The following is a 27,962-nucleotide window of genomic DNA, read 5'->3' on the forward strand; positions in this document are numbered from 1 at the left end:
CTGGTCCTTTAACCACTTAAGACCCGGACCAAAATGCAGGTAAAGGACCAGGCCCCTTTTTGCAATTCGGCACTGCGTCGCTTTAACCACTTAAAGGGTCACTAAAGGAAAAAAATGTTTTGCCTAAAATTAATGTCTGCAAGGTAGACAGACAAAATAGTGTAATGATTCTGTTAAAAAACGAGTAAATACCTATTAAATTCCTTCATCTATGTCACCTCCGGCATTCTAGTTTCTGTTCTCTCATTCACTTCCTGGTTTGCATTGTTCGTTCATGTAAGAACTACATTTCCCAGTATGAATTGCGGCACGCCCAGTAATTTACACCTCCTTGAAGTCTCTAACATGTAGAGAGCGTCCTGCCACACAGATGTAGTTCCCAGGAGGGGGTGAGCACGTTACTGACCACCGCAGTAAAGCCTCCCATCACGGTGGTCAGTAAAATCAGACACGCAGGAAGTGAACAGAGCAGAGAAGAAATAGAGCAACTTCTGAGCAAAAACGAACAATGAGGAAGTGAAAAGAGGAATGTCTGCAGGTAAAGGATGCTTAATATGAAAAAGAAAAAAAAAGGTTCCTTTACAACCCCTTTAGGACCCAGAACAAAATGCAGGTAAAGCGACGCAGTGCCGAATTGCAAAAAGGGGCAAGGTCCTTAACCTGCATATTGGTCTTAAGTGGTTAAATAAAAAACAAACCTTTAATATTAGAGCCAAGAGTAATTACTAGGGGGAAAAAAAAAAAAAAACACAAGGTTTTTTTTTTTTGCATCTCCATTGCCCCCATCCCTTCCACACAACCTCTCAGATCTGCCAAACCTTGCCAAAGTGTAGGGCAGGAGAAAATAGTCTGCAGCTAGACACTGTATCCAGTAGTACTCGCTTGTAGTTCAGAATGCATTCAGTGATGTACGCTTGAAACACAGGTAATATGCGTTCTGAGCATGCAACCCTAAATGCACAGAGCCCTACCCAGCATGGCTGGATGCTACATACAGATGCACCCAGGCACACAAATATAACAGGACCTGACATGGGGGGGGGGGGGGGGGGGTAACTGTCCAGTTTGCATGAGGCCTTAGTGATGAGGTAAACAATAATAAAGAAGATCCTCACCCTTTAGGGAATGTTGGGGCCCCCTACCTCCTCCCTCTCTTACAAATGGGATTTATTTAAATTCTTGCCTAGGCAAAAAAATCTCCCTGCCCATGTGCACATATGCCGCAGGGCTCACATACCGTGAGAACCATGTGGCACATCTGCAAATACACCAGGCCTCCACCATAATGGTGGCGCCTGGGGGGGATGAAGCCGTCTGGGAGGTGGACTTCGCTTCTGACGAAGTTCTGCTTTAAGAAGCATTGTGGACCACTTCTTATACAGAGGCAGTTATCTGAAAAGAACTTCTAAAAAGGTGAAACTTGTGGGGTTACATAAAAAAATAAAAAAAAAATAGAAAAGAAGAGGAAACTCAGCAGCACTGGGATACAAGGGATGAAAAAAGTTAGAAAAAATATATATTATATTTTTTTTAATTGACAACCGTTTAAAAACACAGTAAATTTAAGCATACCAATTGTGATTTACAGTGTGGATTGAAAGTTTGGGCACCCCAGGTAAAAACTTGTATTAATGTGCATAACAAAGCCAAGAAAAGATGGAAACATCTCCAAAAGGCATCAAATTACAGATTAGACATTCTTATAATATGTCAAAAAAAGTTAGATTTTATTTGCATCATTTACACTTTCAAAATTACAGAAAACAAAAAAATGGCATCTGCAAAAGATTGGGCACCCTGCAGAATTTATAGCATGCATTGCCCCCTTTGCAAAGCTGAGACCTGCCAGTGTCATGGATTGTTCTCAATCATCGTCTGGGAAGACCAGGTGATGTCAATCTCAAAGGACTAAATGCCCAGACTCATCTGACCTTGCCCCAACAATCAGCACCATGGGTTCTTCCAAGCAGTTGTCTAGAAAACTGAAAGTGAAAATAGTTGACGCTCACAAAGCTGGAGAAGGCTATAAGAAGATAGCAAAGCGTTTTCAGATGTCAATATCCTCTGTTCGGAATGTAATTAAGAAATGGCAGTCATCAGGAACAGTGGAAGTTAAAGCAAGATCTGGAAGACCAAGAAAAATATCAGACAGAACAGCTCGCAGGATTGTGAGAAAGGCAATTCAAAACCCACGTTTGACTGCATGATCCCTCCAGAAAGATCTGGCAGACACTGGAGTTGTGGTACACTATTCCACTATAAAGAGATACTTGTACAAATATGCTCTTCATGGAAGAGTCATCAGAAGAAAACCTCTTCTACGTCCTCACCACAAAAATCAGTGTTTGAACTTTGCAAATGAACATATAGACAAGCCTGATGCATTTTGGAAACAAGTTCTGTGGACCGATGAGGTTAAAATATAACTTTTTGGCCGGAATGAGCAAAGGTATGTTTGGAGAAGAAAGGGCACAGAATTTAATGAAAAGAACCTCTGTCCAGCTGTTAAGCATGGGGTGGATCAATCATGCTTTGGGGTTGTATTGCAGCCAGTGGCACAGGGAACATTTCACGAGTAGAAGGAAAAATGGATTCAATAAAATATGTCAGCAAATTTTGGATGGTAACTTGATGCCATCTGTGAAAAAGCTGAAGTTAAAGAGAGGATGGCATCTACAAATGGATAATGATCCTAAACACACCTCAAAATCCACGGGGGATTACATTAAGAGGCGTAAACTGAAGGTTTTGCCATGGCCTTCACAATCTCCTGACCTCAACATAATTGAAAATCTATGGATAGACCTTTAAAAGAGCAGTGCGTGACAGACAGCCCAGAAATCTCAAAGAACTGGAAGACTTTTGTAAGGAAGAATGGGCAAAGATACCTCAAACAAGAATTGAAAGACTCTTGGCTGGCTACAAAAAGCGTTTACAAGCTGTGATACTTGCCAAAGGGGGCAGTACAAGATATTAACTCTGCAGGGTGCCCAAACTTTTGCAGACGCCATTTTTTTGTTTTCTGTAATTTTGAAAGTGTAAATGATGGAAATAAAATCCAACTTTTTTTGACATATTATAAGAATGTCTAATCTGTAATTTGATGCCTTTTGGAGATTTTTCCATCTTTTCTTGGCTTCGTTATGCACATTAATACAAATTCTTACCTGGGGTGCCCAAACTTTCGATCCCCACTGTATTTAGGGTTTACATTTCATTGCAATTCCAGGTTTATCTGCCGTTTTGCGGCCCCTTGTGCATTTGCGTTGTCCACCAAGTTCGTTCATCAAGATAACAAACAGTGGTCAGTGGTCCCAGCAGAGATGAATACATACTTGATTTCATTAATGGGTACTTTTTTCTCCTCCAGCTGTCGGGCCATCCCCTTCACTTCAGACGGCAACAGAACCAGTAACGCTTCTCCGCCCTCCTTGTACCTGCCAGAACAAAAACACAGCAAGGACACTTAGTAATCGGAGAAGAAGAAAAAATGAATGAAAAGTCTGCAGTCTGCCAGGGAGATGAATAATAGCCAAACAGAGTGGAGCTGGCAGCTGCAAGAGCACGAGCTACTCTTTAAATACAAAGTCAAATGCAAGAACACTGAATTAGGCCGCTGTTTCATATTTCTTTAATCCCAATCGCAGATGTCGGTTTCTGAAATGTCATGCTCACCCCGGTCCATGGGTTCCCAATGTGCAATGTAATTATATTAAGAGCGCTGGATTAATGGAAAAGCGGGAGGTTTTTGTCTTACACGGAAGAGAAGGCGATATAGAACTCAAGCCAAATGATATCATTTACTTTTAGTTTTGGATAAAAGTGGAAAAGTTCTAAAATTCCATTCAGGCTTTTATTCTGTGACCCCCACTGGGGGGATTTTCTCCCATTTCCTGCTCCCGTGATGTCCTTATAAGTAATGGTATGTGGGGCTCTTCCTGGGGCAAGAAGGCAAAACCAGCAATAAAGAAAGATTTACACTTTTTTCATTCTACTGAAAAAAATGCTTTTATCTGTGTTCCCATTGGAGAGATTTATCAGTATTTATTGTCTTGGCAGAAATGAGGGTGAAATCTCCCTAACAAAGACACAGATGGCAATAAAAACCTGGCAGACCCCTTCTCTCCCCACCGGTCATCTAAATGATTTTCTTATCACATTAAGTGATCATTCACACATTCATCTGGTTTGTATACCAATACAACATTGCGGTGGACAAATCTGACCCCCACTTTTTGGGACCAGTAACATTATTACAGTGATTGGTGCAAAAAAAAAAATGCACCGATCAACGTATACATGACACTGGCAGGGAAGGGGTTAACACCAGGGGGTGATCAAGGGGTTACCTGTGTTCCCTAGGTGTGTTCCAACTGTGTGGGGGCTGGGCTCACTGGTCTCTAACGAAACATATTCCACATCCTGCACTTTAAAGCCCGTACACACGATTGGACTTTTTGACAAAAAAAACTCAGATTGACACGTTTTTGCAGACAATCTGACTGTGTGTACGCTCCATCGGACAACGTTTTTCACTTTTTCATCGGACAAATGATCACCGTGTCAACAGACAAACTTTCCGGCAACAACAGTCTTACATCAGTTAATACGATCGTGTGTACACAAGTCCATCGGACTAAAGTCCAAAGTACAAACATGCATGCTCAGAACCAATGCTAAAGATCAGACAATAGCAGAAGTTTCCCAAAGGGTGGCGGTAAAGAGCAGAAAAAACACGTAGTGCGTCTATTACGTCACTACGTTCGTGTTTGTTGGCTGAAAAAGTCAGACCGTGTGTACCAAGTTCACGGACAACGCCCTTCGGACAAAAATCCACGGGAAAGTCCGGTCGTGTGTGTGTGAGGCGTTAGAGAAAAATTCTTCTCTAAAGTGATGCTACAGACTTTCTGTATGGATTGATTGCCCGGCTCTAACACTGCAGTACACTGAACATGTCCCAGCAACTTCACACCACTCTCTGTCCTTTCCTCTTTTTAGAAGGCGAGGTTCTCACCTGTCTGGTTGCGGTTTGCAGTCCATTTTTAGAAGAAGTCCGGTGCAGTTTTGTTCAGTTGCCATTCAGGTGCAAATTTTTACTTGAATTTGCACCGACACCAGATCTAAAATGGCTCAGACTGCGGCCCTCCCAGACATAAGTGAACTGGCAAGCCGGTCCGGTTCACATGTTATGCGAATCGGATGCAGTTCGAAATGCATCCGATTCGCATATTGTTTTCACTGAATGCAACAAGTTCTGTGAAGGAGGGGGAGCTCAGGCGATTCGTTCTGCTCTCGCCCAGTCACAGAACATTAGTGAAAATCTAAACAAAGGCATTTCTGAATAAAGAGTACAGAGAGGTTTGGGGGAGTTCAGTGCCGTGAAGTGAGCCAAGTATCACTAAAAAGGATTTCTATAGCAATCAGCAGGAATACACTTCTTTACAGGGAAGTTATATAATTGAAGCTACAGCCAGAAAAATAAAATAAAACTTCAGCTCTAGGCCCAATAAAAATCAGCTATATTGTGATACAATATTACTGTAAAATAATAAATTATACCTATAATATACACTAGTACACATTTTATAACCTTCATTGCATGTTTTAATCACAGTTATTCTCCCTAACGTGGGTATACGACAAGATGATTCAGTACAATCAAATTTTATATTTTCGAGAGCAGCAGCAAGCAACATTTTCACTTTTCTCTTATAAGCAGCATTTCTTAACAAGACTTCAGCCCAGAACGGAGATAAATTTAGCTGCAGATATAAAATGTATAGCTTGAGCTTGTACTGCCCTCTTGTGGCAGTGGAAACAAGAGAAATAGTAACTGCATCGCGTAATCGGTCCAGGCAGGATGATTACCGCTGGAAGGAACCCAAATTCTGCACCCTATTGTCTGTGCACCAAACTATTCAGTAAGGTGCAAACTAGGGGTGCAACGGATCAAAAAACTCACGGATCGGATCGATCCTCGGATCAGGAGTCACGGATCGGATCATTTTCGGATCAGCAAAAAAAAAAAAAAAAGACAAATCTTGTTACACCCACCAGAGTTTTAGATTTCACAGTTCTTCTCAACACAAAACGGAGCTTATGTGCTTAAATACAGTGTTTGGAAATCCGACGGACTGTTTATTGCTAATATGACAGAACACCTCTGATTTTCACATTTAAACAGTCCGTCAGATTTACAAATACTGTATTTAAGCGTATAAGCTCTGTTTTGTGTTGAAATAACTGCATCTCGCAATACTTATATGTGCAGCCAAGTGGAAGTCGCAGCCCCATGTACGAAAGTGGTGTCACCAGTTCCCTACTGTGACCTGAACTATCCCAATCATCAGATCCCTTTAGTGTCATTGATCGGCGGGCTGTGTGTCTAGTGAAAATCCCCCCTACCTGCTCAGTCCATACAGATCCCCCCGATCGCCTCCTCTCTCTTCTCTGGCAAGCAGCAGGACGCCTTGTGCGGCGGCGGCAGCGGCTCCCCGTGTGTATTCCTCAAGGTGCAGCATGGAGCTCATCGCTGGGCTGTTAGGAGTCAATGACATATTGAGCTCAAGTGCCCACAAACTTCCGAGGAGCAGCTTGCATCCCCCGCACCGGGTGGACCTCGATGGCCGCCGCTTCGGTAGCTAGGCCGAAGCCGCGGCCTTTCCTATGGACCGGGAGGCCCATGGATCGCCGTTTGTCCCGACCCGAAGGTGCTGATCCGTACAGATCAGTGAGGATCCGTTGCACCCCTAGTGACAATACTTGATGTGCTCCCACTGTCATATGGCATTCTTGTGCCACAGTGCCTACACACCGTCACGGTTTTATCCACTAACCTCTTTCCTGCATCATTATATTTGACAGGGAAGCCAAAATGCTCCCATACAGGGGATTTAAATGACGCGGGGCATTCAAGCTCCTCCGTTCGCCATGACCACGCTGTGGGTGGACTGAACGTGCGCAAATTATTATTTTTTTTTTTTAGAAAACAATCCTCGGATCACGTGTGTGCGGTTCGGATCAATCTTTTTCGGTTCGGATCACGGATCAATGACGATCCTTTGCACCCCTAGTGCAAACAATGGGGGAGATTTACTAAAACCCGAGCGTGCAAAATCAGGTGCAGCTCTGCATAGTAACCAATCAGCCTCCAGCTTTTATTGTCAAGGCTTAACTGAACAAGTTGAAGTTAGAAGCCGATTGGCTACCATTCACAGCTGCGCCATATTCTGAGTGCTTTCGTTTTATTAAAATCCCCAATGTGTTATACATCAATTTAATAAAACTAAACAGTTCACATAGATTACCTAAACAGACGATGTCAGGAGAACGAACAGAAAAAAGCTACCGAGGGTATAAAATGCATGGGGCTCGTACTTCACAGGAGGCAGACCCTTCCTGCCCCCTGCGAATTCCTACAGACCAGCGAGGCTGTCCATCATAGTCATGGGCCAACAGGAGTGTGTGGTGAGCAGGGCTTAGCAACAAGGTCTGACACTAGCAGGAAGTTTCGGAGCTTTGCCTAGCAGGACTGTTGGGAAGGCCTCTACATACCTACAGTAGTTTCCTACCTCACCTCAAAAGTCTACTTAAAGCGAAAGTGGAACTTCAACTTATCTGTCTCCTCCCCCCTCAGGTGCCACATTTGACAGGTTTCCTTTACCAATTCCTGGAGATGTCGCCATTGCACTGGCTCTTAGAAGTTCAGCCCACCTCCCTCCACCACCGGGCACTTCACACATGCGCAGTAGGGTACCGGCTATAAAGCCAGAAAGGCATCACTGCCGGTTTCCCTTACTAGGAATGGTGGTGGTGGCTATTAGAAATTAGCAGCTACAGCATTTATAGCTGCTGACTTAAAAAAAAAAAAAAATTGGAGGGGGGGGGGGGGGTGCAGTACACCTTGCAAGACAAAAAGGCATAATGAGCTAGTATGCATCGGAGAAGGCCGGCCCTTGCCAACGGCGTGGCTCCTTACTCTACCTGGATTGCGGGAGCAGAGTGCCCTTACCTCCCGTGGCATCTTTAATAATGTCATCCAGTGAGGCTCCAAAAAGTCTTTCACGCTTAAAAGGCCTTCTTAGAAGTTTGGTTCACGGACCAACATTTCAGCCAGATCAGGCGGCGCAGCACCACCGCAGAGACCGAGGCTATGGACAGCAAGGGAATCGTATCCGGGGCCCTGTACCAACTGGTCGGACAGTTCCACACAGGTCGAGGGAGCCCGTTCTTTCAACTCGTGGTACAACATCTTTGCCCATGCAGAAAGTGTGACACCAGAGCCCTGGCCACAGGAGGACGCACTGCTGACCCCACCACCGTGAACAAGGAGCCGGCCACTGCCTCAGCCCTCCTGTCCGCAGGGTCCTTGAAAGCAGGAGCCCCCTTCACCAGAAGCGTGGTCACGTTGTTTAACCTGGAAAAAACGCTTGTAGGAATTTTGCTTGTTGGGAGCTTCAGAGCTGAGCATTTTACAGACTGAAAATCACTCAGGTCTGAACGGGGCCTAAAAGTCAGAAGCTACCACAGCACCGGCATCTTCCTTATGGGCACCCGGCTGTGACAGCTTGCAGCTCCACAGCCAGATGCCCACTGTGCACAGTGAATGGTGGATGGCGTCTTCTAAAGCCTCGTCCACACGATCCGATTGTTGGCCAACCGAGCGTCTGATTTTTGTCCAAAGGGTGTGCCTGGATCTTGTCTTGCATACTAACAGTACACAATTGTCGGCCAACAAATACGAACGTAGCGACGTACTACGAGAAATTTCAGGTCTTGAGCGCTACCCTTTGGGCCCCTTCTGCTAATTTAGTGTTTGGTTAGCATTGATTCCGAGCATGTGTGTTTGTACTTTCGACTTTGTGCGACAGACTTGTCCCGATTTTCGTACCGTCAGTTCACAACAGACCGTTGGACAACAATCGTCAGAAGAAACATACTAACATTCAGATTTTAGGACAACAGTGTGAACAGACAATCCCCTGCCAAAAATCGTGCGTATGACCCGATCGCTCCAGCTGCTGTCTCAGGTTCTCAAATGCAGTGACACCGGAGTGCCTGTGTCAATGGATGCAGCAGCAGGACTCGGGGGCGCGCCCGCACAAGTGCCCCCATGGAATGCGGCTCTCCATGGGGAAACGCAAGAGAAAAAGCCAAGGGGACCCAAGAAAAGGAGGATCGGGGCCGCTCTGTGCAAACCCTTGCACAAAAGGAGGGAAGCAGAACATGTTTATTTATAAAAGCTTTACAATCACTTTAATGCGGAACTTCCTCTTTTGGGGGGAGCTCTGCTTTATTGAGTGTATATTAAAGCTGTACTATTCTGGGAAAAATGAGAAACGCGATTCTTTTGTATAAAATTAAGATCACGATTCTCAAAATTGTATTTATTTAAAGTCATTTTCAAAACAAAAAACGGAGCTTATGTGGTTAAATATAGTATATGTAAATCTGACGGACTGTTTACATGTTACATTTTAAAAGCCGCAGCAAACCTGATGACCTTACATGGTTGCTAATGTGAAAGAACACCTCCGATTTTCACATTTAAGGTGTTCTGTCACATTAGCAACCATGTAAGGTTTGCTGCGGCTTTTAAAATTTAACATGTAAACAGTGTCAGATTTACATATACTGTATTTAACCACATACGCTCCGTTTTGTGTTGAAAATAACTGTTGGGTGTAACAATATGTCCGCTTGCCCCCTTCTCACTATCATTACTGTGCAGGAGTGTGGGATGGAGCAAGATGGCGTCGCCGACACGTCACTTCCTACAAGACAGCCGCCGCCGGGTGTACCAAGATGGGTGTCGCGTCGGAGCGAGACCGAAACCGGGGACTTTGCTATGGCCGCACCCGAAAATTGCGGGTCATCCGTCCTGGAGATCGTGGGGTGGGTGAATGGAGATCGCGATTTTCTTACGATTAATCGTGCAGCTCTAGTGTATATTACAGGTGGGCTCATATTAAAGCTGTGGTACATACAGGGAGGTTACCATTGCAGAGATAGAAGGGGAATCAGAGGACTAAAGATTTTTAGGCAATCCAGAGTCAGCAGTACAAGGAACACTTTGCATTGATTTTATTTACTCTCCCTTGCATTTTTAAAATGTTTTCCCTAGCCTTTAAAGCTTGCATTTACACAACAGGACTTTAAAGTATTAGGCCCCGTACACACGAGAGGATATCCGCTGGAAACGGTCCGCCGGACCGTTTCCAGCGGATAAATCCTCTGGCGGATTTGTATCTGATGGCTGTGCACACCATCAGATCGAAATCCGCGTGGAATACATCCGCGGTGACGTGACGCGGCGACGTGCGTGACGCTGGAAGGTAAATACTTCCACGCTTGCGTCGAATCATTACGACGCATGCGAGGGAGGGGAGCGGACGGACTGATCCGGTGAGTCTGTACAGACGACCGGATCAGTCCGCTGGACTGGATTCCAGCGGATAGATTTCTTAGCACGCCAAGAAATTTTTATCCGCTGGGAATCCGTCGGCTGGATTTTTATCCGCCGGGAAATGTCCGCTCGGGCCTACACACGACCGGATCTGTCTGCTGGAACTGATCCGCGGATCAATCCCAGCGGATAGATCCGGTTGTCTGTACGGGGCCTTACAGTGTTTTCTAATCTAGTTTTTGGCTGGATTCTCAATATTTTTATTTGATCAACAGAAATGTCATCATTATTATTAATGTTACCACAGAAGGTAAACAAGAATAAATGTAATCAAAAAAAGGCACAAGGCAGAAACAAAATGTTGTTATACACCTGTAATCATAGTCTTTAGGGGTTACTTCTAAAAAAGAGGCTTGAAAATTCATTAGTGCTGATCAATACAGGATAGCGTGAATGCCGATCACCAGGCTGCTTGGTCACGGCACTAGCACGCCACTCACCAGTACTGCTCTTGTCTTGCTAGTAAAGCTATTTTTCAAAAAATCCAATTCCGCACGCACCAAAGTAAAGTCCCATGTAAATGGAATCTGACTGTAAACAGGACTAACACCAGAGCCGTTCTCAGGTATTGATAAGTTTGTTAACCACCCATTTCAGCAATCTCACCCAGTAGCTGCACTTTCAGCTACCGCCACCGCATCAGAGAGAAGAAACGCTTATACTGACAGGAGATAATGCAGGATCCTAATTAGTGTTCATCATTAATTAAGGTTTTATGTGGGACAATTAAACACTCTCGTGGTCCATGAAACTTTCAATGAAGTCTTAGCAAGCGCCATTAGCAGCAGCTATTAAACTGTAATTCAGCTCTCATACAATATGCTAAAAATGGGAAGATAGCAGTAAAGCTACAGAGGAGATAAGCTTTATTCATACTACCCTTCAGTATTCTTCCAAGCATTCCAAGGCAATAGTCGAAAGATTGAAGTACCAGCGTCTTATAATTTTTTTATTAATGGTTACAACAGGTAACCATTAATAAAAACACACAGGCACAGAGACGCAAGAAATGCCTGTGTTTAAAGGGATTTTGTTTTTAAATAAACGTGTTATACTTATCTTACTCTGTACATAGGTTTTGCACAGAGCAGCCCCAATCTTCTTTTTTGGTCCCTCATTGGTGGTCCTGGCTCCTTCACCCTGCCGAGTACTCCAATAAGACGCCTCTTGCTATGGGGGCACTGGAACAGGCTCACTCCCAAGTCCATTGACACACAGAGCGTGGCTCAGCCCCCTGCTTTCTCATTGGCTCCTGCTGACGTGTGAGCCAATGAGGACCGAGAGACCAGGGAGAGCTGCGGCTCTCCTTTTCATTGCTGGACTAAGATGGTACTCAGGTAGGAATAAGTGTTGGGGGTGGGGGGGGAGGGGGGCTACATCCAGAAGGATTTTTAAATTAATAGATAGAATGTATTGAAGGTAAAAAATAAAAAAAATCTGTTGTTCGAACCACTTTAAATTATGTAAACTAAAATCTCAGATACTGCAAGCTTTACCATGTTTTTGGTATTTTAAAAGTAATGTGCCGTCACCTTGCCCCACAGGGACCACAAGTGGACATTTTAACATATCGCACAGGCATATGCCACTGTGGTCACCATCAGGAAACCCAAGCTGAGAAGTGCCATGCAGCCGTAGTGCATGTAGACAGGAAGTGGCTGCAAAAAGGCTTCAGGGGTTTGCCAAACTAAAATGCAAGAAAAATCAGTAAAGAGACAAAATGTGCATTTTACATTTCCCTGGAGTTCACCTTTAAAATGCAACTAGTAAAAAGTATGCCCTATCCAAAAAAAAAAAAAAAAAAAAAAAAAAAGACAGGGGCTATTACAGATGATGAAGATCAGTCATTAGGACAGTATGTGCAGTATAGAAGTGGTGGGTGTATGACAGTGGATATAAAAGTCTACACACCCCTGCTAAAATGTCATGTTTCTGTGATGTAAAGAAAAAAGGAGACAAAGAAATAATTTCAGAACTTTTTCCACCTTTAATGTGACCTACAAACTGCACAACTCAGTTGAACAACAAACTGAAATCTTTTAGGTGGAGGGAAGTAAAAATAAAAAACATTTGGGGGCGTGTCCAAGATGGCGATCTAGGAGGAAGCAGGATTCAGAGCTCTGCATTACCTTGATACTTTGGAGCATCATTGAAAATGAATGACACCGCAATGTACTTACAAGTGTAAAATGTATTGCCACAACACAGATGGGAAGCCAGCATAAGGGTGACACAGACATGGCAAAGGTTGTGATGAACAAAAACTAGTTTAGAAAAAGCTACAGAAAGACTTTCCATCTATAGAAAGAATTTGGTTGAGAGAGCACTCAGTGCATTCGGTGCTCTAAGATGCGATAATATATGGCTTTTTTGTTTTTATCTTTAGGAGGTGATTTTCTAGCTCCCATAGACTCCATATGGCCTGGCATTCTTCTAAAGGTCATATGACATGAAAGAGCAATAAGTGAAACTGTATTTTCAATCTGACAGTCACTCTTACTGTGTATTATATACATATAAAGGGCGGCTTAACACGTTAATTTATATTTGAACAATCTCAAAGAAATCCATGAGGAGTCATCACTTTAATTTGAAAAGAAGAGCATGTCTGTGGACAGGAGCCATACTGTATAAACAATTACATCTAACAGCAGCTGCATGGGAGAGACCAGCAAGTAACTTTCATGGTAAACTGTAAATGCCAGCAGAAATTAGAAAGTAGTGTGGTGTACACATAAGACATAGAGATTAGTGTTTGTACACATAAGACATACCTGGCTGTCCTCCCAACTCTGTGAATATAAGTGTTAGCATCTTCAGGGCAATCCAGCTGAAGCACCCAGCTAACCGATGGGAAATCTGCAGATAAAAATGGCGAAACGGTGAAGAATTAGCAGGGGTGTAATTGTGAGTGAAGCAAATGCATTATAGATTCTGCTTTTTTGGTAGTCTTTATCCCAACTTAGCACAATCACATTTGATATTGCAGCCAAGGATGCATTCTGATTGAATACTGATGGGTTGCTGTAAGGCAACACACACACACACACACACACACACACACACACACACACAGAGCACTGCTTTACAGATGATTGCGAACCTTACTCAAATTTAATCCTTTCGGAGAAGTTCACCTTTACAAAAAAAAAAAAAATGCACATTTTTTGCATGGAAAAAAATATGCTTTTTTTTTTTTAATTTTTTTTTTTTTTAATGCCACGGTCCTGCAGAATGTCCTTACTGTATCTGTCTGGCTGTACCTCCGATATGACCAGGCAGTTACACTGACAGGAAGCATTTACTGTTTATGTCGTCAGAGCCATTTTGTACTCTTGTATTAAATTACAACATAACTGTAATTCTGAAAAATGTAATTAACAGATTGAAAACCGAAAACTACAAGCCGACATCCACAAAAGCCGATAGACCTTGTAGTTTTCGCACTCACAGAACACCTAATTTTGCCATTTAAATTGAATCCCTAACTTTTTTGAACAATATATTTTTTAAATCTTTTAACCACTAGAGTACCGGGCCATCGTCAAATGACGGCTCCACGGTTACTCTGAAAATTCAACAGGACGTCATTTGACATCCTGTATTCTTGCGGCCACTGGGGGGCGCGCGAGCGCGCCGGCGGCAGCGCGCGCACGCCCGGCGCGTCCCCGAGATGCCGATGCGCGTGCCTGGCGGTCGCGATGTCCGCCAGGCACTCGGGATCGGCGGCTACAGGGACAAGACGTGGAGCTCTGTGTGTAAACACAGAGCTCCACGTCCTGTCAGGGGAGAGAGGAGACGGATCTGTGTCCCTTGTACATAGGGACACAGCATCGGTCACCTCCCCCAGTCACCCCCCTTTCCCCACAGTTAGAACACAATTTAGGTATACATATTAACCCCTCCCTCACCCCCTAGTGTTAACCCCTTGAATGCCAGTCACATTTATACAGTAATTAGTGCATATTTATCGCATTAATCGCTGTATAAATGTGAATGGCGCCAAAAACGTGTCAAAAGTGTCCGATGTGTTCGCCGCAATGTCACGGTGACAGTAAAAAAAAATCGCAAATCGCCGCCAATACTAGTAAAAAAATTAATAAAATAAAAATGCCATAAATCTATCAGCTATTTTGTAAACGCTATAACTTTTGCGCAAACCAATCAATATATGATCATTGCGATTTTTTTTACCAAAAATATGTAGAAGAATACATATCGGCCTAAACTGAGGAAAAAAAACGTTTTTTTTAAAAAAAAATGTGATATTTATTAAATAAAAAAGTAAAAAATAGTGTTTTTTTTTTAAATTGTCACTCTTCTTTTGTTTATAGCGCAAAAAATAAAAACCGCAGAGGTGATCAAATACCACCAAAAGAAAGCTCTATTTGTGGGAACAAAATGATAAAAAAATTGTTTGGGTACAGTGTAGCACGACCGCGCAATTGTCATTCAAAGTGCGACAGTGCTGAAAGCTGAAAATTGGCTTGGGCAGGAAGGGGCGTAAGTGCCCAGTATGGAAGTGGTTAAAGCATACCATATTTGAAAAAATAAATAAAAAATCAGTCTTTAGGGTGCACAGCATCAGACACACCCATTTGAGAACGTATAGAAAAGGCCCGCTTTCCTCGTTGTGACATTTAGCCTCCCGGAGCCTTTTTGAAAGGGACATGTGCGTGATGTCTTGATTTAATAAATTTACAATATGTAAAGTGGAGCACTGGCTACTTAGACAGGTTTACATATCTACACAAAGAGCAGGCAGAAATACTGTGCATGGTATTGGAGTAATCAGAATATAACCACAAACCTAATCCTCGAGCTGCAATGTCTGTAGCAAAAAGCACAGCTGCCTTTTTCCTCACAAAGTCATTATAGACCTCCATCCTCTTCATCTGCTGCTGTTTGCCATGCAGTGCCAGGATGGGGATACCAGGCCGCAGTCTGCAGAATGCACGGAACAAATACTGAACCTATAGGAAATAATAGTACTAGAGATTAGAAGAAAATTGCAGCCATTTACTGAGAATAGTGACAGCTGGGGACCTACTTATAGTGAAGAGCAGATACCTCCATGTCCATGGACATCATATTTTAACCTTCAGTTAACAGAGTGTTTCTCAATTCCAGTCCTCAGGCCCCCCCAACAGGTCAGGTTTTCAGGATTTCCCTCAGATGAAAAGGCTGTGGTGATTACTAAGGCAGTGAAACTGATCAAATCACCTGTGCAAAATAATGGAAATCCTGAAAACCTGACCTGTTGGGGGGGCCTGAGGACTGGAATTGAGAAACACTGAGTTAACACAACCAGGCTTTTCAGGTTCAATTGTTTTGGCCAGGGACCCATGCTGCACACGTCTACAAATCAGGCTTAATAAATGTCATCGGGTGTTTTCCATTTCATATATAATCTTTCAAGACAATATCAGTGGGTCGACCACCCCCGGCTCTTTGTCACCACCCATCCCAGCCTTCGGTGGGATTTTAGGGTCAGGCCTCTTTGGACATCTGGGTTGCCCAGGACAAGCGGTTAACCTTATTCTTTATATTATAGGAGTTTGGTATATCGATGCACTCACTATTATTCCCTGCACTTTCAGTAATTGAAACGCGTTGAAATTCTGTGTCCTAACAGTCAACAGTTATCGTCATATCACGATGTCTAATGTGCCGATGTTGTGAGAGTAACATCTCATATTACCTTCTACATGTACAGAGACCAGTACTTTTTACTTGGAATTTTTACTGCTTTTTGTTTAATAAAATGTTCTTTTTTTTTAATTGTTATATTTTTGTTTTATTGGCTGCAACAATGTCCCATGGGAGATGTCTTTGGTTGTGCTCCAACTTTACGGACAGAGCAGCTTTGAACTCAGGGTCCATTTACCACACTCTCTTGGTTCTGAAAAGATTCTCTCCTTCCCAGTTCTCTCAACCAAGCTCCCCCACCCCCCAGTAAGTGATGTCACACACGCAGGTCTTGGAAGTTGCCAGGCGGCTCCAAAGATAGGGGACCCTTGCTGCTGCTGCGGGCTGAGGACGCACACTGAGCGGTTATTTCTGCCGATGAGCTTTTCCTTACATAACCCTTGTAAGTGTTCTTAATCTTGTTTTGTATATAATGAACCCCTTGCTGCTACACTTTAGAGGCACTTTCCTTCTTTGTTTGCTCTTAGAGTTCCCATCACTCTAGCTCGAAGCTGCCAAAGTGCCTGGCTGCTCCACCTTTTAGCAGATGATGGGACATTTCTGTATGAGTGGCCCTTCTTTTCAGTGTGCCACACATGGTCTTTGTCTAGCTGCTAGAACGGAGAAGAAATGTTCGTTTTATCCGGCCCACATTATCTACTCTGAGCTCCACCCAGAAAGCCTTACCACTTACCTTGCATGGTGCCATAGGTTTCCAAGGAACCACAAAATAACCCCAGTGTATAAGCCTTCTACATAAACTGCTGTAAGTGGTAGTCCCTAATACTTCACACACTGAACCCAATATACATACCTGTTTACAGCTAGAGAAGAAGACAATGCTCTTTTTCTTCAGGTGATTACGCACAAAAGAAAACAAGAGGTTTATTTTTTGCGGGAGATTACACACTGTATAATTCTGTTCCAGAGTTGCCGGTGTACTGAAATACAGAGAACAAAGGCACATATAAAACAAACTAAAAAAAAATTAAAAAAACATTACAAAAACGCAACATCTGCACAATAGTAAAGAAAATGATAAACTTAACAGCAGCCAGCATCAGTAACCCTAGGTCACATGTTGCAAAACAGAAAACTAAACTATAGTGGTTCTAAATCTATATCACACACACAAAGCTTTGTTTTTTTTCATGCAACCATTTAACCTCCTGGGCGGTGTTCCCGAGTCTGACTCGGGGTGAGATTTTTGGGCTAGGATCGGTAACCCCGAGTCAGACTCGGGCTCGCCTCGCTGGATGTACAGGGAGTTTTACTTACCTTGTCCCTGGATCCAGCGATGCCACCGCGCTGTGTGAGCGAGCAGGACCTCGCTCGATTCACACAGTGCCTCCGTGTGACGCCGATCTCCGTTCCCTGCGACGTTACGACGCACGGGGCCGGAGAACGGCGCCAAATTCAAAAAAGTAAACAAACACTATACATACAGTATACTGTAATCTTATAGATTACAGTACTGTATGTAAAAAAAACACACCCCCCTTGTCCCTAGTGGTCTGTCCTGTGTCATGCATGTCATTTTATATAATAAAAACGTTTCTTTCTCCCTGCAAACTGTAGATTGTCCATAGCAACCAAAAGTGTCCCTTTATGTCAAAAATAGTTTTAGATCAGCTAAAAAACAGCGATAATAAATTATAATCACTTGCAGAATTGTGCGATAGCGATTTGTGGGGAAATTCGTCATAAAAAAAAAAAAATAATGACAGCGACAATTCTGCAACTGAGCAAATTTCAGTGATTTTGATTTGATTACATTATTGAATAATTTTTATTATAATTATATTATTATTTGTTATAGATATTTATAATTATTTATTATATTATAATTTATAATTTTGTTTTTAAAAAAATGTCATACCCGGGATGCCTATTAGAAGCTTGTTTGGTCAGATTTAAGTGAGTTATTTCTAAAAATGACAGACCTACAATATAAAACGCCAAATTTCCTTGCAAATAATGGTACCGCTTTCAGCATGTTTTTTCTGAAAGAATCATACCGCCAGGGAGGTTAAGGGATGAAAAAGGATTTCCAGAGCCCTATGGGTTATTTCAAGTAAGAATAGAGCAGAAAAGTCTCTGCATGAGAGTAAATATGATGTAACAAATTTGTTAAAAATGTATTTCGCAATGAAACGTCTGAGCAGTGTTGAGAAGATTCCTTTTCCACACAAGGGGTAGTAGGAACAGGGTATATGGCATAAGGGCGAGGAGGAATAAGGTACATGGCATACGCTGTGTACTCTGATGAAGTCTGTTAAGGAGGTATGCTTTACGCCCAAATTCCTTGACTGGTTTAGTATTCATGTTGCCCAATAGGATAATCCTCTATAGTTTCCAAAACCTTATTATATTCCTGAACCAGAAACTGTGAATATGTTCTCTGCTACAAAGAAGCCACTGCTGTCCGACCCATACAGGCTCTTGAGAGGGAGGTTGCAGTTATTTTAATTCTTACCTACACTTGTGCTGAAAAAATTTAGTGAGGCAAAATCTAAAACGGGCAGAGAGATTTCATCAAAAACTTGGGCAAGATTGGGGGCGTGGCCAAGACCGGCATGTGAGAAGACGTGCGTCTCACAGCTCCTTCGCAGGACCCGGTATTGATCCTCTCCCAGCAGCGATCCTAAGGTTCTGAAAAACTTGGGCAAGATTAGATTTTTCCACCCAACCATGTGTCGACTCCAGTCCAACACATATCAATAATATCAGCCAGATGATTCCCCTTCCAGTGTTTGAACCATGCCCATTTGCCAGTCCATGCTTAGTACAATAATGGGTGCATTCACCAGATTGTGAACAATGTATCAGCTCCTTCAGCAAGTTTCCAAACGCATCATGAACGCCTGGTAATTGCTAGTTGGAGGGCATAATTTCTCGTTTTAATTAATCACTGCAGTATTTAATTTATTAGTAGTCCAGCAAAACACTCCAGATTAGCTCGTCAATGAAGTGCTTGTGCAGAGTGCTCCATCTTGAGCTGTGTGTGACAAGATAAGGCGAGATGCGGAGAGGAGCCTGACAGCTACACTTTCTCCCTTAAAGGCAAAAATATGACCAGAGTAATGAAACTGCCACATAATGAAAAATACAAAAATCATGCTGACTGCTAAATATAGGTGGCTGTATAAAGTGCAAAGAATTTACAAAAAAAATAAAAATTAAAGCTGCAAATAAAATTGTCTGTCACTCCTTAAAAGGCCAAGAAAAAAAGAAGAAAACACACACACACACACACACACACACACACACACACACACAAAATAAATGCACATCTTTGCCAATAAAAAATATATATATATTTTTTTACACTTCAGCCTGTAAGGTACTGCACCCACAATCAGCAGGAGGCATTGTCAAGAGGTGTACGGACTGTCAGAGGCAACAAATACATTTACACGTTACTTAGCATGCTTGTCCTTAACAAGAAAAAAAAAATATGCCCGATGCTCATTAAACACACAGCAACCATATTCCAAAAATTTCTAATGTTTGTCAATGGGTTGCTTCACACTGTGGCTCTATAATTGAATGCTGTGCTTTGACTGCTTGAGTGCAATGCAAGAGAATGCATTAAACCTCATAACAGGAGTGAAAGAGGCAGAACAGATCTCCTAGCTCCGAGTTTCTTTCTGTGGTATCCTTGGAAGCAACACAAATACAACATTGTATATCTAAAATTCCAACTGTGCTAAAAATGCAGCCAATGTAAATGCAAATAAAATAGGTTTGCTTTAAAGGCATGAGTTCAAACACGCTCGAAATATTCCATTACAGAGGGAACCAATCCCCTTTTTTAGTATCATGAACCACCACCTACCTAACAAAATCATCTAAATAATGTTTCAATCATTCCAACATTTTCAAAGAGGGAAGTGTCTAGGCGAGTCACTGCAGTGATTCCGCCATCACTCTATCCCTGGCTCCCTTTGGCTCTGCAGGAGATTTTATTCTGCTGCACTCGCTCTAATATAACCTTTAATGCTCCAAGTCTAGGAATCATTTTTCCTGTATTAAATGTTGATTTTGTAGAGTAAAGATTAAATATTATAGACAAGCTTTTACTGTCAAAAAAAAAATATTATAGACAATATAAAACACCAAAAAAGAAAAGAAAAGACAGTGCTAGGACAAAATGACAGTATCCAGCATGAAAAAGGCCTCCTTCGCCAATACTCCCCTTACCAGCGATTATCCACCACCTCAGCCTCTGTTTCAGCCACCACTTAAATCCCTAGAGTTGTCTTGTGGCGGACACCAACAGTAGTGATGTCACTTTGCCACTAAAATGACAATACTCGGACCTAGTGATTGGCTGTTAGACCCAAGCACTATAACATCAGAGGAGATCACTCAGAGAAAAGAGTAGTGACACAGCACTGGCAAGGTGAGTAAGATGGCTTTGGGAGGCCCTCTAAGAGGACATGATCACTTTGTCTGGAATGTACAAGGTGATAGGGTCACTGAAAAAACTTTAAATATGAAGGCATTTTGCATGCAGGCATATGAATTCATGCTGGATTTTTTTATTTATTTTTTTGTCAGAACTTGGGAGAAAAAAGGCCTATAATGCCAAGCATGATTGTGCATTTATGTGGGTATTGCATTGAGCCTAAATGCGAGAATATTAATTTCATTCTGGCCACAGGAATATATTTGCGCATATTTATACAAGTTTATATGCAAATTATGGTAAAAAGTTCCACTCTGAACGCACATTTTGTTTTCTACCTGTAAAGGCTCCTTTTCAAATATACCTGCAAATGCCTATGTATGCACTACAAAGGCAAAAATATATAATAAAAAAAAAAAAAAGGCCCTATAAAAAAATTGACAAACAGACCCAAGATTAGGTCCCACAACAGCTCCCATCTGAAACATGTAGACTTCCATCACTAGCCCAAAGAGAGAATGGAAAAACAAGGGAAGTGCTCCCCTAGTGTAAAATCTTATATAACCCCCGTGGGGTTCCTCCCTCCCACCACCCCTTTTTTCTTCCCTGCAACATAATGGCATAAATGTGCATCGCATACTAGCACATTATGTGACACTTACCTGCAAACAAAGCCTGCGTTGTCCCAGCTGCATCCATCTTCATCCTGCTTCCTTCCGGGGCAGCAGACTCCAGCTGTATGACTGGCTGGAGCCAAGCGACGTTACTCCCGCGCATGCACGCGGGAGCCGACTGCCACGGGACTCACTCAAGAAGAAACATCGTGGGCGGCCGTTCCTTTAGAGCGCATGGGCCAATGACATTAATCGGCGCAGTATACAGTAAATATCTCCTAAACAGAGCAAGTTTAGGAGATATTTACAGTACCTATAGGTACTTACACAGGAAGGTTTAAAGCAGAAATTGGCAACTCTTGGACAGCGAAGAGTGAACGTTATCACAGACCTGGATGGGGGTGGGAACCGCTGTTTTTTTTATTACACAGCAGGCGAATTGGTTGCCAAGCGATCATCGCAACCAATCACCAGCCTGTTAATGTGAACTCTAGCGGTTCCCAATCCAGCTCTGTGATACCGACCTCTGCTCGCTGTACACCTGTGTAAGGTAGGAGATTTCTACCTAGTGTGTGTGTGTGTTGGCTTTGTATTAGTAAAACAGCTTAAAAGTGAGGTAAACGTGTACTGTTATTATTACTATGTTAGGATTATTATTATCTTCATTTATTAGCAGGTGAATGCACCCCTCCATGCATTCACATACATTGAATCTAGCCCTTAAGTGGAAAAAGGTTGCTGACCCCTGGTTTACAACCTCTTAAACCCACATTTCCCTGATGTACACAAGACTGTCATAATAAGCTGGTTGTCTGTATCCAACCTCCAGTAGCAGACCAAGAGGACTGAGCCAGGAAAAGTCCACAGAAGAGGCTGGGGAGACCACAGGAACCCCTGGATGTAAAGGCAGCTGGTAACTTTCAAATCACCATCACCTGTGTTTTCAGGACCAGCAGATAATACAAACACAGCATTTGTATGCTGGAGGTGGTGTGCCTGAGTCAGCAGTGTAGTTGCCAAGGATAATGCAACGTTTTGTCCTTAAAGGGGTTGTAAAGGTATAAAAATAAACATGTCATACTTACCTGCTCTGTGCAAGGGTTTGGGCACAGAGCGGACCCAATCCTCCTCCTCTTGTGTCCCCTACCGCGCTCCTGGCTCCTCCTTTAATGGGTGGAGACATGAAAAGCAGCTTTCCATGGGGGCACCCATGCAGGCTTGTTGCCGAGTCAAGCTGCTGCGTCCATTGACACAGATAGCAGGACTGGGTCCAGCCCCCCGCATCACTGGATTCGACTGACAGCAGCGGGAGCCAATATCTAATGAGGACAGAGACCATGGCTGGAGCTGCTGGGCTCTTGCACTGCACATTGCTGGATCGGATGGGCCCAGGAAAGAAAAAAAAATAATAAATTGGGCTCTGGGGGCAGCTGCAGGAAAGAAAGTTTGAGACTTTACAATCAGCGTAAGAAAAAAAAAATTCACTAGAGGGGCACTTTCCTTGCTTTTCTCTTTGTATTAGAAAGACATTGCTCTGAACACCTTGTCCGCAATCCAGGGTTAAGCAGCTGCTCCTGGTGGATCTTGCTCTAACAGTGGATGGATGGGATGTCTCACTAGCGCAGTAATGGATTACTTTCTATCACTGGCCAGAGAACAAAAGAAAAATATTTGGACAGCCGCACTCCTGGGAATTCCCGAATTGTCTTTTAATAGTAAAATGGAAATACACTACAATCCACAGCAAAAATAAGAAGTGGGATACACAGCTGACGTTTCGCACTGATGCTCAGTGCTTACTCATAGCTACGAGTTGTGGATTTGGATTTGCTGTGGATTGTAGTGTATTTCCATTTTACTATTAAAGGACAATTCGGGAATTCCCAGGAGTGCGGCTGTCCAAATATTTTTATTTTGTTCTCTGCTATATGCATTGCCAGCACCCGTGGTCTCCAGGAGGCGATTGACCAGCCAAGCAGCTCTATCTGGAGCGGTATTTCTTTTCTTTTCTATCACTGGCCACTTCTAAAAATGCTGATTGCTTGTCTTGACTCTGCCTTCAACTTTCTGATTGACTGACCCAGAATATATGTAGCATGTACAGTCAGAAAGACATTTCCATATACTTTCAGTGGTCAGTGAAGTTTTGCAGTCACTGGATATCCAAGATCTAAACATCCTAAATGTTGACCACATTCAGCTGCAAAAGGGAGCAATGGCAGACAATGGGCTAGATTCAGGTAGGGGGGACGTAAATTTGTGCGGGCGTAGTGTATGTTATTTACGCTACGCCGCCGCAATTTAGAGAGGCAAATGCAGTATTCACAAAGCACTTGCTCCGTAAGTTGCGGCGGCGTATTGTAAATCTGCCGGCATAAGCGCGCCAAATTCAAATTGTCAAGAGGTGGGCATGTTTTATGTTAATAAAACATGACCCCACGTAAATTACGTTTCTCACGAACGGCGCATGCGGCGTCCGTGACCGTATCCCAGTGCGCATGCTCCTAATCACGTCGACGTGAACATAATTTACGCAAAGCCCTTTTCGCAAACGACTTACGCAAACAATGTAAACGACGCAAAATTCGACGCTGGCCCGACGTCCATACTTAACATTGGCTATGCCTCATATAGCAGGAGTAACGTTACACCGGAAAAAACCTTACGCAAACGACGTAAAAAAAATCCGCCAGGCGCACGTATGTTTCTGAATCGGCGTATACAGCTCATTTGCATATTCTACGCCGAAATCGACGGAAGCGCCACCTAGCGGCCAGCGTAAATATGCACCCTAAGATACAACGGCGTAGGAGACTTACGCTGCTCGTATCTTAGCCTAATTTAAGCGTATCTGGTTTCCAGAATACGCTTAAATTTACAACGGCGTAGATTCAGAGTTACGACGGCGTATCTACTGATACGCCGGCGTAGATTCAGAGTTATGACGGCGTATCTACTGATACGCCGCCGTAACCGTCTCTGAATCTAGCCCTATATATTTATATTCATGTACAAGTAAATGGCCTGCAGAGCAGAAGCCAACAAACCTTACCTGAATTTTGCCTTCTCGTGAACCGACACATACTCTGGATCTTTCAAGCTGAGACGAGCAAGGTCCTTCACAGATTTAGTCTGAGTTGCGGAGAAGAGGAGGGTCTGTCGTTTCTTGGGCAGGTTTTCCACAATTGCATTTATTGTATCAGCAAAACCCATGTCCAGGATCCGGTCAGCTTCATCAAGCACTGAAACAAGACCAATATTAGAGTGGAATGCAAGATAAAGCTTTTTTTTTTTTTTTTTTTTAGTTTTGAATAAAATAAGCAAAAAAGTTAGAGCTTTCATCAGGTTTGCGGTCTGTTTTAGTGCAGGGTTTACCAGAACTGGAAGCAAAAAGGAAGATTTCAGCTGCTAACCAACTTCCCAGGAGACAGACAGCCCCTGTTTTACCACCTACCGATCGCTCGCAGTAAATATACTATGAGCGGGCAGCAGATGCAGGTTTGGCAATGCACATTGCTGGATTTCCTCCAGGTTTTCCTCTGTCCCCTGTCGAACCGTGCTGTGATTGGACACAGCACAAGTTTAGCAGCAGATTTTAGCCAATGATTTTGGCTGAAACCTGCTGATCAGCTTAGTCCAATTATACACAGAACTCTGTACAGAGAACACAGATTCTGCCGTTTCTTCTACTGGAAAAGCATAAAAAAAAAAACACACACACACATTACACTTGTTAGGCACACAATTAAAGCGATTGTAAAGTCTCATTTTGTTTCTATAAAAAAAATAACAAACATGTTATACTTCCCTGCTCTGTGCAGTTGGTTTTGCACAGAGCAGCCCAGAGCCTCCTCTTTTCAGGTCCCCCTCCTGTGCTCCTGGCCCCTCCCTCCTGTTGAGTGTCCCCAAAGCAAGTAGTTTATCATGTGGGCAGCCGAGCAGAGTGAAAGTTTCCTGTGTCCATTCAGACACGAAGCTGTGGCCATTTTCTGCCTTCTCTTTGTCCTAATTGGCTAGCCGACTTTGATTGACAGCAGCGGGAACCAATGGCACCGCTGCTGTATCTCAACCAATCAGGAGGAAGAGTCTCAGACATCACTGGACAGAGATGGGGCTCATGTAAGTATTAGGGAGGCCGAAGGGGGCTGCTGCACACAGAATGCTTTTTATCTTAATGCATTAAGATAAAAAAACCTTCCGACTTTACAACCCCTTCTATTCTTGCAATTCTAGTAAGAAGGTTTTAGAACAAAATAGAATATTAACCACTTGCTGACGGCCGTACGACTTTGTACGGCCTCAGCGCGGCTCCCAATCTCTAACAGGCCGTCTTTTTACGGCCGCCCCTTTGCACGTTCCCCGCGCGCGCTCCCGAGGGCGCAGCGGGGAACTGCTGTGCTGGCCGTGTCCCTTGGACACAGCCAGTCACAGATCGCCGTGAACGGCCAATCGGAGCGGCCGTTTCCTAGGCGATCTGTGCGGCCAATGAGAGATGATCTCATATGTTTACATATGAGATCATCTCTCATTCCCGGCTCTCGCAGACAGCGGTGCTGTCAGGGGAGAGAGGAGACGGATCTGTGTCTCTTGTACATAGAGACACAGATCGGTCACCCCCCCAGTCACCCCCCCTCCCCCACAGTTAGAACACTAATTAGGATACACATTTAACCCCTTCCTCACCCCCTAGTGTTAACCCCTTCCCTGCCAGTCACATTTATACAGTAATTAGTGCATATTTATAGCACTGATTGCAGTATAAATGTGAATGGCGCCAAAAATGTGTCAAGTGTCCGATGTGTCCGCCATAACGTCGCAGTCCCAATAAAAAATTGCAGATCGCCGCCATTACTAGTAAAAAAAAAAAAAATAATAATAATTCTGTCCCTTATTTTGTAGGCGCTATAACTTTTGCGCAAACCAGTCGCTTATTGCGATTTTTTTTTTTTTTTTTTACTAAAAATATGTAGAATACGTATCGGCCTAGACTGAGGATAAAAAAAAAAAAAAAACGTAAAAAAAAAAAATTGAGCTATTTATTATAGCAACAAGTAAAAAAAATTTTTTTTTTTCAAAATTGTCGCTCTATTTTTGTTTATAGCGCAAAAAATTAAAACCGCAGAGGTGATCAAATACCACCAAAAGAAAGCTCTACTTGTGGGGAAAAAAGGACGTTAATTTTGTTTGGGAGCCACGTCGCACGACCGCTCAATTGTCAGTTAAAGCGACGCAGTGCCGAATCGCAAAAAGTGCTCTGGTCAGGAAGGGGTTTAAGTGCCCAGTAAGGAAGTGGTTAAAAAAAAAAAAAAAAAAAAAATTCAATCAGTAGTGATCAAACGCTACTAAAAGAAAGCTCCATTTGTGTTAAAAAAAAAAAAGAAAAAAGGACCCCCACACTGGACATGGGACTGAAGACTGGCGAGACTTTGCTACCCAACAGCCCATGATCATGAAAAATATACTGCTGTGAAAACTGCATGAAGCCAATAATACGGTTATACCTTTTATATTTCACATGCATTTATTTAATCTTTCCCCACATTTACAAGCAGATCAAGCTGGACGGTAGCATTGACAACGATTAGGACAAACCACAACACTGTCAAAAGATGCTTAAGCAATTTAAGGGACAACAGAAAATGTAATCAATATGACGAAAAAAGCGACAGTGGTAAGCACCTCGGGACATGCTCAAACCACACAGCTACCAAAAAGACAGTAGTCCTTTCAGTGAATCATTTAAAATGGAAGTAAACCCTCCTATTGAGCCAAGGAAGCTGCCATCTTGGCCTCTGTTTAATCTTCAACTGCCATGATGCTGCACATGTGATTAGTTCTGACACCAGCCATTGGATGGTTTGACTGTGTGGTTCAGAGTACAACATATGTGACATTTACAGCTAGTTTACACTTGCTTCAAAACAAGGCTTCGGACACGCTGTGTTAAAGCTCTCCAATAGCCAGTCAAAGCCCCTGTCACTAAATAAAATTGTTAGCTTACAGTCCTGTCCCCCCCATATGCAGCCATGTCCCCCCCATATATGCAGCCATGTCCCCCCATACATTGATGCTGCCGCTTAGTTAATACGGGCGGGGAACATTACAGCTTTCATTCGAATAGCTGTAGTGTTTCCCGCCGCGCATAGACACTCCCCCTTGCTCGGGATTGAACAGATCACCCGAGCAAGGGGGAGTGTCTATACGCGGCGCGGAGGGGAAACACTACAGCTATTCAAATGAAAGCTGTAATGTTCCCCGCCCGTATTAACCAAGCGGCGACGGCAGCGGGATGCGGCGTAGCGGGACAGGGGGGCGAGTATTCGGCCAGGCATTGGGGGCATTTGCGGGTGTACAAGTACTCCCGCAAATACTCGGAATCGGTCCCGATACCGATACTAGTATCGGGACAACCCTAAAAAAGGACTGTACGCCAACCCTTTTATTTAGTTACAGAAGCTTTGACTAGAGTTCAGAGAGCTTTAAAAAAGCCTGTCTGAAGCCATGTTTTGAAGCAAGTGTAAACTGGCCGTTAATGTGTGTTGAAGACGAGGCAAGTGTAAATGAGCCTTTACATTCCTGACACTTATGGGAATGCAAAAAAAAATTTGAAACTGTTAAATCAATGGGTTTACTTCTGCTTTAAGTTATCTTTAGCTCTTCCCTCCGAAGAATAAATACTTGGTGATCTTGCCAGAGCAAGGACCTGCTCCCACAGGGTTTTGACTCTTAGGGGGCCGCAGTGGATTCACTGCAGCTCAGTCACTCTGTGAAGCCACCCAAGCAC

General features: G+C 43.2%; 1 protein-coding gene across 1 annotated transcript in view; it reads right to left on the reverse strand.

Moving 5' to 3' along the window:
- The window catches only part of DDX10 (DEAD-box helicase 10), a 320,895-nt gene that overhangs the window by 273,913 nt on the left and 19,020 nt on the right, over window positions 1–27,962 (reverse strand). The window contains exons 6-10 of the mRNA XM_040340569.1: window positions 24,231–24,420; window positions 16,968–17,094; window positions 15,276–15,438; window positions 13,240–13,324; window positions 3,336–3,437 (exon numbers count right to left, since the gene is read on the reverse strand). Of these exons, the coding sequence (XP_040196503.1) occupies window positions 3,336–3,437; window positions 13,240–13,324; window positions 15,276–15,438; window positions 16,968–17,094; window positions 24,231–24,420 (667 nt within the window). The remainder of the gene's footprint in view (window positions 1–3,335; window positions 3,438–13,239; window positions 13,325–15,275; window positions 15,439–16,967; window positions 17,095–24,230; window positions 24,421–27,962) is intronic.

Source organism: Rana temporaria, chromosome 2 (genome assembly GCF_905171775.1).
Source record: "Rana temporaria chromosome 2, aRanTem1.1, whole genome shotgun sequence".
In the NCBI taxonomy this organism is placed as follows: domain Eukaryota; kingdom Metazoa; phylum Chordata; class Amphibia; order Anura; family Ranidae; genus Rana; species Rana temporaria.